Here is a 15,315-nt window from a genome sequence, read left to right as displayed (position 1 = left end):
CAAAATTTTGAAACACCCTCTACACGTTACACCGGTTTCAATTGTCTCCTTTTATTTTCAATTAATTTTAAAAGCTTGAAAATCACGATTTAGTTTATAGGATTAGGGGATAGATTAATACCTATGTAAGTTAATACGAATACAATGATGGCTAGATGGCAAACGCTGATTGATTGTTGATAATTAATGATGCATTTGGCTAATCCCGGTAACCGTATTATTATTAATTCACTGTATCGGAGCGTAACACGGGTCTCGCTTTGATAGTAAGCTAGATATTACAATAATAAATTAATTACACGCCTATTTTACTGCTCTGCCGGTATGCGGTAGATTTTACGTAATTTGAATAGGCTCTGTGTTGACGAGTTAGATATGAATGAAAGCGATTAATCCTACAGTCCATTCGATTGTCCTTGATCAGATCGTATTTACGATAATTAGCCCGGCTGCCATTCATGTTTATTGGATAATATAATTTTACGTCTGAATAACTACGATGAAATACGAAGCTTTCTCCGAAATAGTTGCAAACTTTTGAGATAATAAAATTTTGGCACACGGTGAAACCTCGATATTATGAAATTTCAGGTATTCCCAGTAAGGTGATTTGGTATTTTCAGCACGGTAGCTTTGCCTTATTTTAACCGTAAGCTAAAGTTGATTCAGAACAACGAGAAGGTACTCGTTATTTTAATTTATTTAACGTTCGTTTCACCATCCAGGATAACAGGATCGTAAACGTTAAGGTTACGATACGATCCGTGTAGGTTCACATGCTGCAACATAATTATTCGGCTCGAACCTCCGTAAATATTGGCACGTTCGATGGAAAGCAAAACGGGATGTGTACCAATGGAAGAGACACTGGACCTACACGAGGTGTTCGATATCTCGAAATGGAATCCACGAAAATATTGATCGAGAGAGGGAAAATATTGACAATGCATTAGGGAAGAGATGGTAGTGGTAAGAACACCATTAGGATGTTCGTTAAACAAGAAAGATTATACCTTAGTATAGGGAAGTATATTTGTTGAAAATATCAAGTATGATCAGTGACGTGTGTCGCCGACCATCCGGACCGATTCTTGGTATCTATAAGGAAAGTATAAGTTGATAAATATTGACGATCATCGGTTATACGATGTTTATGGAATGATTTGGAAACCGGACGAAAAGGAACTGCATCGAAACAGGCAGGCTGGTCGTAACGATTAAACGGTCCGTAACAGCAGTACCGGAACCGTTTCATTGTCCACGATCAGATCCGGTGGATACGGCATAAGGGAATTGCTCTCTAGTTACATATGCGCGACGCATTCGAAGTTTGGCCGAGCACTGTCATTATCGCCGCGATTATGCATATTCAGATAAGCAATCAACACCATTGAGGTAGCGGGCAAGGGTCATGGGGTGAAACAGAGATTCAGTGGAGCGCATCTGTTCGGTGGTGCACGTAAATACACGGATGTGCTATAATATCGTTCGAAAGGCTTTACACACTATTTGAATATAGAAAATTCTGTTATTTTACTAAGACAATGATGTTCGACCGACGTTTATTGTCTAATGATCGTTAAACGCATGATTTATGTTCTCTTTCCATACGACCGCGTCCGGTTAATTATTCACCGTTGCGATTCTATTGAAAATATGCATTTGATTTTTAACTGAGATTCTCGTATTACAAATTCGAGACTCATTGGCTGTGAAAAGTAAGGTAGTAAATCAGGAAAGAAGCAAATTATAGATAAGAATTCTACTTAAAGTTGGGAACGAAGATTCCCAGCTTGTAACCGGTAATGTTCTTTCTCCCAGTCTGACATTACATCTCGCGTTTTATAAGAATTCCCCTCGAAACGAGGCTCTTATAGACTCGTTCGCCGTAAAATTGCAAGTAAGATCGCTGCTCGAAATCCAGAATTTCAACGTCGTAGATTTCCACTTAAAACTTGAGTAACAGTCCTCCCTGAAAACTTGGAATCCTATCCGGCTACAATTTATACATGCAATTCAAGAGTTAAATATTTTTTTCTTCCCTTTCGTAACATTTGCCTGCAGCTGACGCGTTAATATCGAAATGATTAAATATTATATTGTTATAGAAATCTTGAAACACGATGATATTGCTGTTGAATCTTCCAACGGGTCGATGAATAAATCATCCCGGATAAATGTACAGGGCACAATCGACAGCGTCAATTAGCCGATTTCGTATTCGTTGATAACGTCCGTTATCCATAAATTTTCATGGTACAATGTAATTAAACAGCAATTACGTAATTGCTGATGTTAATGAATCAACGAGATGTGCGAGGGTACAATTGGTGCGCGATCTACCTGTAAAATCTTATCTTCGCCGCGTGTGTAGCTGGTGTACGTAACGTGCATTCGCGGCACCGTAACGAATTGAATTTCTGTTTGAACAAGCCCGATAGACGTCGTGGACGATCCTTGCCAGCGAAGTTATAATAAATTCAAAGCGAATGAGGACACACCGTCGAGTAGCGACGCGATTTTGCATGGAATATTCCACGTAACAAATTCAAAGCGGTCGCATTCAAGCCGCTTTAATAACGTAAACGAGCGTTGTAAAGGGAAATGTAGACAAAAAAACAAAAAAGAAAAAAAAAAAAAGGTAGCGAAAACACAAATCGTGACGAGAAGACAGGTTGTACGGTCAATGTTATCTGTCATTCGACGAATACTCAGACGTTTGCAAATGGTCCTCGGTTACCGAGTGACACGCGTGTCTTCACGGGTCAAAGATGGATCTCATTCGTACGAGGCAGTTTTTGCCGGCCTTTCAACGACCGACATTTATTCTCGCATAGTTTACAGGCTGACGTTGACGAAACGGCGTCAACATCCTCTAAATCGTCCTCTTCTCTTTGCAAATTGTTGAGAGTTAGAAAAATAAATCTTTATTTAAATTCTTCCACTTTCCAGTGGTAAAATATTCTAAAAACGAGGGAAAAATTCAAGATTCGGCTAATGAAATTAATTTTCATACGTTTAATTGCTCGATTAGAAATATAACAGCTGAGCCGTAAACTGCAAATAATTATAGTTAGTTAATAATTATACAATTCAGAACGCGTTCGCGTCCGTTTTAACGACGAAGCTATATGGAATTAGTAACAATCAATTAATTCAATTAGTACCGAGTTAATGTTTTCTAACATTACGGGATATTCATTTTGTAAACAGCATCGAATTATAACGATCCTGTTCGGTTAATTGCCTTTGGATTAAACGAGTATCACGCTGATTACTCGGAAAATTTCTGTGATTCGCAAAACTGACACCGAGATCTAGATTTCAAAGTGCTCACGGCGTAAACTTTGATCCTGCGATTCCGAGTGTCGTGAAACCACGCTAAAACGAGCGAATTGCAACGACAAATAGAGTTTCTAATTCCGCGAAATAGCATGGCACTGAATGATCGAACCTCGTCATTGTATACAGTTCGCAAACGTAATTCTGTGACGCGTTGGCGACATCTTTGACGAGCGTCAACCGTCAAAGAGCTTTTGTCTCCTCGCAAATCCAACAGCATCAACTTTCGCAAAATTGAATATTCCCAGGCAACCGAAGTACCAGAAACGTTCTTTAAATTTTACGACTAAATATTATATTTGCATCGCCGTGCGTCACCCTCTTAATAAAATTCTTTGAAAAATCCTCCATCAAACGTACAGCTACTATGTTCTCTTTCCTGAAGAATAATTAACACGAAATGTTTACGCTTTTCAACAAGTCGAAGGAATGTATTTACAGTCTGGAGAATAAATGTATTCCGTTTTTTATTCGACTCTGAACGAGACCATGTCAGAAACTTTACATATGAATCATTTTATTGTCAAACTATTCGCGTTCCTTCCTTTGATGTGCCGCGTAAGAGAATTAAATTTTGTCAAAAATAAAATCCCTTCATTTTAATCCGTCATGGATAAGTGCTCGTACACGTGCGCGCTTTTTGTCTTTGATACGGTCTCTAAACATTAATTTCATTATACAACCCTATCGTGTAATTGCTTTAGTGAAAACGGTAATGAATTCACGAATTCTATTACTTCATTAGTAAATATTTGAAGAAATCTCAGATCTCTTGAACACACGATTTCTCAACAAACGCAAATGAGGAATAACGTGGAAAATCGTGTAATAGTTTCCACAAGTGTTGGTACACAGTGTTGACTCGTGTGTAATTGCATAATTCGGAGAATCGTTTGAAAAATAGATGCGACAGGCCCGAAACGCGCGGGAATCGCAATTAAATCTCATTGGCCCGGCTAACCATTCGTTAATGTATCGCCTTTTCCGATTGGTTCTATCTCAGCGATAAAAGCGCGCGTTCGTCGAACGACTTTTTCTTGCCTGCTTTTATCTGTGAAACTAATTTAAAAAAGTGGATTCATTACGCGAGAAGCTAGCCCGTTAACGCGCGCGTGTCATCGTAATTCTTAGAAGACTACGTTTACCTTTCGTACCGTCCCATTCCTTTCCACGACAATTCTATCCTGTCTCGTTTCAGGTGGTGATCGAGCAGCAGGTGCGAGAAAGAGGGACAGAAGCGATCCAACGAATTCGGAGGCTGGGCAAACGAGTGGGTATAAAACAGTTGATCGGCAGCGAAGCCGGCATCAGTCACGTTTAACTTTGCTTTCCTGCTCGACACAAGTTACCAACATGAAGGTAAGCCTGACTTTTTCATTTTATTTTTACTCCTTCTTCCTTTCTCTTTCCGCTTGCTCCATTTCTTCAAGACTATAGTGTTTTTCTTAATAATTAAGCGTCGTGAAAAATAATATATCACGCGGAGTGCAATTTGTCAGCCGGTGAAACGTAACGAAATACAGAAAGACGCGCTTAGGATGTAATTGGTGCATCTCGAGAGATGGTCGGAAACGATTAACGTCGGTGCAAGACCATTTAACGCCATAACCATAAGGAGGTAAGCTTGAACGTCTTTCGCGCCTCATTAAATTTCCACGCGTGAGTCTGCTCGAGTTATCGCGGCAGAAGAAGATTAGCTGTGGCCCGGCATCGAAGATCCTTCCGTTGAAAGACGTTAAAGGGTACATCTAATTTGAGAAAACACGCTGGTTTCAATTCGAAACACGTCCCGTCGCGAGAACCTTTTCCAACGTTTTGTTTCCCCGCAAAATTCAGCCAAACGTGTCCTACGACACGTAAGTAGAATAAAGAGACGATGCTTGTTTTCTCTTCTCCCCTGTCGGAGACTCGTTTCACCATTATCGTGAACGTTGCAGGTAATCTTTTAAAGTATGCGCAAGTATGTCTACTTATGAAGTAACTTTAAGCAGCAGCAAGCTGTACTCGATTACAGCGTTCCATAGGTGGGAGAGGAAAATTGTTCAACTCTTTAGCTCGTGGAAACTTGTACTTATTAAAACTAGATTTTCTCTTTTGATTCTTTGATTAAGAGTAGAGGGTGGCTTTCAGTGCTAGGAAAACTCAGAATTTGACTAAGAATAAACAAAAGAGTTTCATACCGGTCACGCGTGACGCATATTCAAGAAAATGGCAGTGGGCAGTGCGAGCAGACTAAAGTTTCTTTATTCGCGTTGACAGAATATACGATTAAGGTTAGCGATAAGAAACTGGATTACAAACTGGACCGATGAGTTCGTCTGTGATTTTAGCCCCGGTGACGTTTGTTCGATCTTCGACGGTCGCGCTTTTAATCCATGTCTAATTAGAGGCCCTCTGCGAGGATAGTTAATCATTGGGAATTAACGCGGCCCGTTGCGCTGAATATACGATTCGACGCGGTACGCTTTGATGGTACACCACTGGCAGCATTGGCGTTTTAATCAACGACAGAGTTAATTATGAGACGATTAAAAAATTACCGACTAATTCAGGACCGCAATAATCGTTCACTCGGTATTCGGTATAATTGAAAGACGCTGATTGGATTATGTCTCGTTCATTTTATTGGAGCACAGATTTTTATCTTCTAGACGAATACGTAATAATAAATAGTGATTTCCATTTCGTTTTACGATTTGGTCTGAATGGAATAACTTAATCGTAGATGACTGTGGTCACGTTTGAAACGTTCTCCTTAATGGACGCTGGTCCGTCGCGTTGCCTGTGAAAAAGGGGAGAAAAAAGAGGCGAGGTGAAATTTATTTGCAAGAGTGAAAGGCGTTAGGGAGCATTCCACGATGCTGCGATTGCGTCATGGGATTTATACATGTAGGTACATAAGTGCCATGTACAGCGTGCCGTTGACACCGATTCTGTAATTATCGACGTTACGCTCTTTTTAAAAGAGTACCCGGCGAACATTCGCAATCGAGTAGCTGAGCAGGATTTACCGTCTGCAGGGACTTGTACCTTGATCTCTCGTTGCTCTTTGTCGTTGAAGGAGATGTCTTGGAATCCGTACAAAGGTAGAATTATCGATGAGGATGGGTTTTAAGCAGAGGACGTCGAAGAAGGTTTCAGTTAAAAGTAAAGCCGTGTCTGTATCGCTTTCACCTTTTCTAGAGGAGTGCAGGAAATTCGGTGATTGCGTTACTTTTAATGCGATAGATATATAGATATCCGTTAGAGGACTTTATACTCTCTCAGAGTTTTTACCATCTATTTCGTCAGAGTAACATAAAATAAACTTTGCGATATCGGAACATGTTAATCGCTACGTGGGTAACTCGAAGGACGGCGACATTTCAATTATTCCTGCAATTAAAGCGAAAAAAATCACGTTCGTTTCGCGTAAAATTGACCTAATTGCAAACTGGTTAAAGATTTTTTATATTTTCACAGAGAAGTCAGAGCGAGGCAGGAAATTTAGCGAGCAATGGCGCGAACGAAGTTTAAATCGTGTCTCTTAAGTCCTGATTTTGTCCGGCTTAGATACACGCGCTAAGACTTCATTACCCGTTGGCCGCAAAGCAAATTTGCATTAAGTACGGATTAAAGCTGGTTATATTCTACATCGGATCTCGGTTTAGATCAGTGGAATATTAAATTTCGATATTATCTGAACGGGTTGCAGTGAAGTAGAGGGTTCAGTTCGGGTCTATCAGTTCTGAGAGCCACTTGACTGGGATCGCGTTGCTAATTGCGTCCTATTAACTGTCCACAATCAGATTCACGATGTTCTATTCTGTTACACGCTGCTCGACCTTCCACTCCGCTCGGCCAACTTATTCAGGAGAAGCTAACTTGATGCTGACCCGGCATCGATCCACTCACAGAAACTAGCTATTCGATATTCGGCAAAGTATCGGGTTCTTGCTAACATCAAACCTATGCGATTTCAAAACGTAGAAAGTCTAACACTTATAGGAGCGGCCCATTAAATAAATGACACGAGAACAATAAGGGTCGCGTTACCGACGTGCTTTCTATTTCACAAGAGTAATTATGCAGATCATATTTGGCCCATAAATTTATTTCTGAAAACCATTTGCAGCACGAGCCTGTTTCAATGGCCCAGAATCCATCGTTCCTGTCTTTCTTCTCGGTACTGCCGGCTCGAATATAATTTTTACGCGGAATAAAGGACGTTTCCGCTGCAAGTGACAACCCTCCCCGGAAGTAAATTATTCTTTTTAGGCTGCCGGAGCCGATTCATCGACGTTCGTATTTCTTAGCCATCGACTTCGACAGCCGTGCCTGTTGTACCATTACAATATCCTTTTGTTTCATCTTCTCATTATTTGTTAAATATGACAATTGGAAATCCCATTATCTTTACGGGAAAATAGAAATGTCTGACGTTACATTGACTCTAGTGACGAGCAATTTTTGTAAAAGCAACACCAAGATAAACACTATAGTTAGGAGAAAAAGCAATAGAAGAAGAAGAAGATAATCCTTGATCCTTGCGATTCCCATCCTAATTCCAGGGAATGATAACGGTTTTTCAAAAGGCTTTTCTTTTAGTTTTTCTTATTATCCTAACTCGGATCCAGGGGGGATGAGGGAAGAAAGGTTGTTCGGTATCGCGAAATCGCACCGTTTTATCTCGAGGATACACCTTTTAAAAATACTTGCTCTATTCCGTTGAATCCAGGTCGCGGTTGTTTTCCTCGCGGTGCTGGTCTGCGCGCTGGCAAACGAGAAGTACACGACCAAGTACGACAACATCGACTTGGATCAGATCCTGAAGAGCGACCGTCTACTGAACAACTACGTAAACTGCCTGCTGGATCTTGGAAGTTGCACACCGGACGGCAAGGAGCTTAAAAGTGAGTCGACGTTTAAGTCCTTGGTTAATGCGAGCACGTAGCTGACCCCGTGACTTCTCTTTTGTCACCAATTACTCTCCAGATCATGAGAAACGCTTTTTTCTCACTACTCTTTTCTTCTTTTTTCTTTTCTCACGCCAGCGTCGTTGCTTCCTCGTGAGAACTTTTCTTTCCTTTTTTTTTCCTCCCCTTGTTTTTCCTCCCTTCGAACCGTTTTACGGAATTAGCACACTCAACGGTGTTACGTCGCGACTTTTGTTCTCATTCCGCGAACGAGTAAAGAGAATTTCTAATGAGAACGAGAGTCCGCTGTTGGAAAGGGTTGAGGAGTGGGAGAGAAAGAAAATCATGCCAACGGTCTTTCAACCGAGATCGTACGAGATGAAGCTTTGCGCTCGTTCGTGCTAGGATTTCGCTGATGAAAGATTCTTCTTTTCGAAGTAATTTTGAGGTAACGTTCAGAGAAAGAGAAAGAGAGAAAGAAGCTTTTGAAAATGGTGTTTCGAAGATGGAACATAGAAAATCGTACAGTTCTCTAACTGTTGGAAAAGTAGTAACCGTAAGTAATGGTTCGGGTTTGTACAATTGTTAGAGGTAAGTCGATCGAAGATGAAACTTGTATCGAAAGAATAAGGGCGATGCAACAATAATGTGGGATTAGGACCGCTAGACCCAATAAGTAGGAACGACAATGGGCTGCTGGATAGCTGGTATACTTGCTATCTATTATCCATGAATCATACATGTGTGTACATAAAACATGCGATAAGTCTGTAATATTATGCGAATAGTAGGTTAGCGAGAAGGTAGCTAGAATTGGTGTATATAAAAATGAAATTTTCAACGAATCAACAGAGATGGAATACGGTAAATAAAGAGGGTAAAGTCAGGAGCGGAAGTTCGATAGGGGATGGCAATAAATAAAAAGAAAAATTGAGCACAGGTGGTCCGGCACAGGAGCCGAAGCCCGATTTGCTCGGTAGGCTTCCTTTGGAATAACCAGTCGAACGAACACCGGTGGATGTCGTTGATGGAAAGTTTGTGGGTTGCGCGCGGTGTAACCCTGTCAAATATTGGACGAGGGTCGCGGTCAAAGTCGAGGAAGTGGGTCGAAAAAGGAGGCGGATTGCAAGACCGCAGCTTTCGGCCAGCTTTCCTGCCTCGACCAACCAAGAACCCCTTGTACAACTTCCTTTCATCCCCCCAGGGAACTCGACGGTGTCTTGTATCTTTCGTGTTTTCCTAGCCAAACTCGAATATTGTTCTCTTCTTCAAATCACAACATGTCAGTTACCGACCACCGAACCTTGTATTTATTTATTTTCAACATTTCATCCATTGTACTTCACATAGCTTCCTGTGGAATTTTTAAAAATATTTTTGTAAAGCAGGGATTACACTTAACGAACGAAACAATTATTCTACTGTGACCGAATTAAAGTGAATCCTGTGTAACAGTTGATATACTGAGAGGTGTATTTTAAGAGAAGCAACGCGGAGGAATGTTTTTTCATTCATTCGTTGGAAAATAGCTCCCGGAGGACTCGTTACATCGCTTACACGGCGGTGGTGTAAGTTTTCAGGGAACGTTCGAAATTTCTCTGCTTTTATAGCATTTAGTTTCTGAATTATTCTCTTCTTCACGGAGAATAAATTAAAGAGTATTTCAACTCAGGTTAGAGAAGAAAGATGGAAGGGAAACCATGAGCGATAATGGTATCGAAGAAAAGTAATTTAATATTTCGGATGAAGTATCTAATTATCGAAATGGATCGTGTAATTTATTTTCTCTGTTAGCTACGAAATATCCACCATGAAATCGTGGGTTAAGAAAAATTGACGTGGAAGCAAATGAATTTAACGAATCGCCGTATGCACCTGTAATCCTGTGTCTTAATCCGCTCGCAATCGACTTTGGAGCCGGGCCTGCTGTCGATACTCATACTCGAATTCATTTCGTATTAACTCCGGATCGAATCGTGTATCTCTCTTCGGTAAAAATACCTCTACGGATTAAATCTCCTCGCTATTCGATGTTTCTTTATTTCTCGAATAACACGCGAGCTGTCGCGTCGGAAAATTTTTACGTCGAGCGTTAAAATCTTCTTCGTGCTTTAATCTCCTCCGGCTGTGACAGCTGTCCCATACTTCTACATATTTCAAAAGAATTACATACGTGTGATAAATACAGAATGTTAAAAAAAATGAAAGAAAAGGTCTACACTATTTTAGCTACTTGTTAAATCATTTCTTCGTTTGAATCTTCAGGATTATTCAATATAGTGTATATTAAAAGGAATAGAAAAAGAGGTGTTAAAGTGCACGTTTTTTCTTTTAGAATAATGTATGATAAGAAGCCAGAACACGTATGTAGACATCACGCGAGAGATATGGATCAGGAACGAGAAAAAGAAACAACTCGGTTACTCTTCCGTAGTGAATGACTAAATTACCGCGTTTTTCTCTCTGGTTTGATAAATTAAACCGAGCTTGACGAGTGTGGCGTTGCTGGAAAAATGGCACACAAAGGTCTCGTAAATGTTGGCGTATCTTCAAACGATGTCTCCGGTTAAAAAAGTGCAACAACCAACAGGTAGAGATGCATTGATAACAGCTCAAACAGTTGCCATCTTCTGACAAATATATGATTTCATAAAATAACACCACGTTATCAGGATTTTATAACATTTATAATATAGTAATAAATCTTTGAATAGAATTTTCAAAGTTTCGTCGAAATCAAGAGAGAAGGGTTGAATCCCCTTTCTTGTTAAAAAAGTGATTCGTATCACTTCATCAAAAACGGATTTTCTTGTCAGTCTCTACTTTATTTTTTCTTCTCTCAGCTGTATCAGTAGATGACGATACTTTATCAAGTAGATATAGTCCTCGTCTCGAAGAATTCACGAACGATATGCTCGATCGTGTGCTGGCTAGAGCAGCTGGTGCAAATGATAGCTGGCAAAAAAATGAATAGACTGCAGGTCCTCCGTTGAACCCCTCGTTTCATCATAGAGGGTGTCCCAAATTTTGCACCCAAAAGATGGTGTATAAAAATGAAAATTTGATTTCATGCGTTTCGTGCAATAGAGGTGTAATGTAATTAGGAAATTTTTAATTAAGGGTGTTCAAATTCATTCAGTAATTCAAAGATATCTTTTTATATAGAATTATCATCTTTGGACTATAAATTTTGGAACACCTTGTATTCACAGAAATAATATACGTTTATGAAGTTCACCCTCCACGATCGACATTCTCATAGAGGGCACCATATGGAAAAAATTATTATGTTTCCTGTCTTTTCTTTCCCTCTGAACAGCATTGGCCCGATGGTACACGACATCCTTTTGGTTCACAAATAAATACTAATAAAAAAATTTCACTTTTAATGGCACAATTTAAAAGAAAAATACACTCTCCTTAGTTTAATCCTCGATAGGATAAAGTTTGAAACGAAACGTTTTCGCAAAAGTTTCCGGGGTGGAAAAAGGAAGTACAGGGGTTAATGCTTAATAAGCCATCGATGAATTTCGAAGAACCCAATTCTGCTCGAATTGAAGAACATTACGAGTTAAACGGTTTCCACGGAAAAATCGTATTACGGTTGATCCCAGTTTGCCAAGTGTTTGGACGCGATTAAAACGCGGATCGCAATTAGCACAGTTTCCCTGTAATTCACTCACCGAGTTTGCTACGTCTACAGTCACTTTGGAAAATTCTTGATCCAATTTTCAAGACACTTTTCCCTTCCGTACTCCCTAAGGTGCTCTTGATTACGTGGAAAAGAGGGCTTTCCCTTGTAGACCGGGTGGCTTCAGCTGATATAAATATGAAACATGAAAGCTGCTCTAGTAACCTATTTAATCTCGGCTTATTTTCCTTCGTAGCACAAAACGTTTCATGATAATATTGCAATAGACTGTCCAATTTTTCGATCTACGAATTTCTCTATTAAAGACTTCTGTTCCCTAATTGCAACGTTATCTTCGGTTAACGATCGCGGCAGTTTCTTATCGCTTCAAGCTTCTTGTAACTTTCTTCTCTTCTCGCCCGAAGAAGCGAAGCAACGAAAAGTTGAAAAAGGGCGTAATTACGAGTTCACCAATTATCCCTCTCTTATCGTTAACGAGTGCAATGATCGGTTCTGCCGAGACGAGAGCCAAGTCTGTGGTAGTTTCGAAATTTCACCTAGACTTCAGAGGTAGTCAACACCTGGTGATATCAGAAATTTTGACAAGTAATCAATAATAAGTAGCCAAGTCACCATTGTCAGGAGTGGTAATTGATTATTGTTATCACTGCTGTTGTTCATGATTCATGTTTTGGGTTTGTCAGCCTGAAAGTTTCGTATTAAAATAATCTGTGTGATTTCAGAATCTCTGCCAGATGCACTGGCAAACGATTGCACCAAGTGCAGCGAGAAACAGAAGAATGGCAGCGAGAAGGTCATCCGCTACCTGATTAACGAGGTACGTTCACTTTTCCCTGAGAGCGAATTAAGAGAATTGCGTGGAACTGTAAGCAAGCAGGGTCGTGTCTGTCCTTACAGTCGAATGGAACTGGTTCGACTTTCACGAGAGGCGTAGGTCGTCGATTTGACCCCGGTACTCGGCAAACTTTCCTCTCAGCAAAGCGAATAATTCCACGCGGATCACCCTTTGCCGTGTAATTTCCCTGCTTCGACACTCACCCTCGAGGGATTCGAGACTTCTTCGCTTAATAATCGTTAACCTACGCCCTGGGACACCCGGTTAATCCATTCCACCTCGAACTTTCCCAACGTTATTCGCTCTTCTTTCCCTTTTTTCTCACGATCATCACTTTTCCATTCCCGTTGCTTTCCCAATAACTTTTATCGTTAGATTCTTTCGTATCTAGAAATCGGTCGTTTAGTATGCAGCGTGCCAAAATAAAAATGGTAATTTATACTGTTCTACAAGTAGGACAAGTATGTTGTAATCGGACGGAATAAAAACTCGTTTTTCCCCATCTACGGGCTTTAAAACAAACTGGCTTTTTAATCAGCTTACGTACTTTCTTCGAAGAAATTTCCCTCCGGGTGTATTTATTTTCCAAGCAGAATCGTTATTTCGCGGTGAATACTTTAAACAAAGTGTTTCGCATTTATTTCAACATTCGTTCGAAACGGGCTTTTGTCGGAGGAAAATAGGGAAAACGAGGAATTATTACGTAAATGATAAGTCGGAAGTAACGACGATCTCGGAGGGCAAAGGGAGTGCTTTGAAGAAAATATTCTCGGAGGATGCTTCCTGTTTATAAATCTCGCCAACGAACGATTTAACTTACCTCTCAGTTTCTAACTTTTAATTGAAACAACGAGTACTGAACTTCTGTTTTGTTGACATTCTTCTTCTTCTGTCTCATTAACGAACTTGTAATTAATTCTGTTGTAACTCTGTTGCACGACGTATCTGAAATAGAAAAATAAGTCGAAAACCGATCTTCGAAAATGTTTCGTACAGGAATTTCAATATCAAAGTTTAGTACATTTTCCTAAAATCTAGGTCACGATTGACCCAGCTAGAGTGTTAAAACAATTTCTGTTCGTGTTTCAGCGACCACAAGTATGGGACAGGCTGTCGAAGAAGTACGACCCAACCGGACAGTACAAGACCAAGTTCCAGAATGAGGCAACCAAACGCGGCATCAAATTGTAAACGATTGCCGATAAAAGAGAATTCCTTGAAGGAAACGTTTGGTGTCACGTAGTGAAGAGGAACCATTGATTTTATACCGGCTACGTAATTATTTTCTTCAATTTGTATCCAGCTGAAAGGTCACGAAATAAATGTTGCATCCTGTAAGAATGTAAATCAGAGAAGGAACGATTTCTTTCGTGAGAAAAGACAGAGGGCTAATTTGTTTCTTACCAAGAGTGTTTTCGAAGATTCGTTCGTTTCGTAGAAAGAAGACAAGCACTCGAGAAAGAAAGAGGAATTCTCTCGGTACGTCATCTAGCCTTATACCGTCGTCTTTTCCTCTGCTGTCTCTTCTTTCTTTTTCTCCTCTCGCTGCTTTTATTACGAGCGATTGTTTCGCCTCGGAAACAGTCAAGCCACTTTCACGGTCGAGACGTAAGAGTGGTAGATATAATATGAAATTGGAAAAATCCCTCGGGTCAATTCGAGGATTCGTATGCACTCTACGCACTCGATTTCCTCTTTTTCCGTTTGAAGAAAACTGTACCGAAGCTGTCGCATTGTTGCTAATCGGCACAGAGTTACGATCCGTCGACGTCCAAATAAAATTCGTCCTCTTTGTCAACTTCCAGTTGACTTTTTTGATATACAGTTTGATCCGGTGTGTTTCATTAACACGTTCACCCGTGCAATGACACGATTTCTACAATCGCTCGATTGTGATCGACATACACGCTTCGTAATTCCTTTACAGATTACAGCGTAATAATAAGTAAAGTTTATTCGAGTAGAAAGAATCACGATTCATCAGGCAGGGATCGAGATTCCCTTCGACAAAGCGACAGAATCGTAGGTATATACAGAAATGATATTTTTTCTCTCGTCGAGTTCATTCAATCAAAGGGATCATGGAAATAAATAATTTATTTATTAACATCTTGTTTCGCTTTGAACTCTCCTCATTGGATCTAGCTTTCTGATACTTTGTTGCTTCCACCGCTTTAAGAGATGCTCTTCCGCTTCACAAATACCTTGATTTTTATTTTAATTAGATACTTGTCGAACTCGCCGCGCTCGTTACCCTTCCGAACAATAATAATGCTGGTAGATGAAAAAGGAAACGTATCTACCTTGTAATTACTTTGATATTTCGATGAACTTCCAAAATAAATATTCAGCATCATTACTGCACAGGGCATTCCACTTAACCTGACTTTATTTATCGTACGATCGTTGCTGTGAATTAGAAGGGAAGAAAATTTCCTGATTTTTCCGAACCCTTCAGGTGTTATCGCGAGTTAACGTTGGATAATAGCCGGAAAATAAAATGTTTGACAGTCCGGGAATGGGATTCCCGTGTTGGAGCAGCTTCGAACTATTACGGGAAGAATAAATCCCGTAAATAGACTTACCTCTCC

The 15,315-nt window shown here is 40.1% G+C and overlaps 1 protein-coding gene across 1 annotated transcript; it reads left to right on the top strand.

Moving 5' to 3' along the window:
* Positions 1–4,546: 4,546 nt before the first annotated feature.
* On the top strand, positions 4,547–14,079 carry LOC117611844 (ejaculatory bulb-specific protein 3-like). The gene is made up of 4 exons (XM_034340233.2): positions 4,547–4,701; positions 8,060–8,234; positions 12,612–12,706; positions 13,814–14,079. Exons 1-4 carry the CDS (start codon positions 4,696–4,698, stop codon positions 13,913–13,915), a joined length of 378 nt encoding a protein of 125 aa, XP_034196124.1. The 5' UTR covers positions 4,547–4,695; the 3' UTR covers positions 13,916–14,079.
* Positions 14,080–15,315: the final 1,236 nt, after the last annotated feature.

The sequence above is a fragment of the Osmia lignaria genome, chromosome 9 (genome assembly GCF_051020975.1).
Source record: "Osmia lignaria lignaria isolate PbOS001 chromosome 9, iyOsmLign1, whole genome shotgun sequence".
NCBI classification, from domain to species: Eukaryota; Metazoa; Arthropoda; class Insecta; order Hymenoptera; family Megachilidae; genus Osmia; species Osmia lignaria.
The sequence above is the reverse complement of the archived record's forward strand: the minus strand, read 5'-3'. Positions and strand labels throughout refer to the sequence as shown.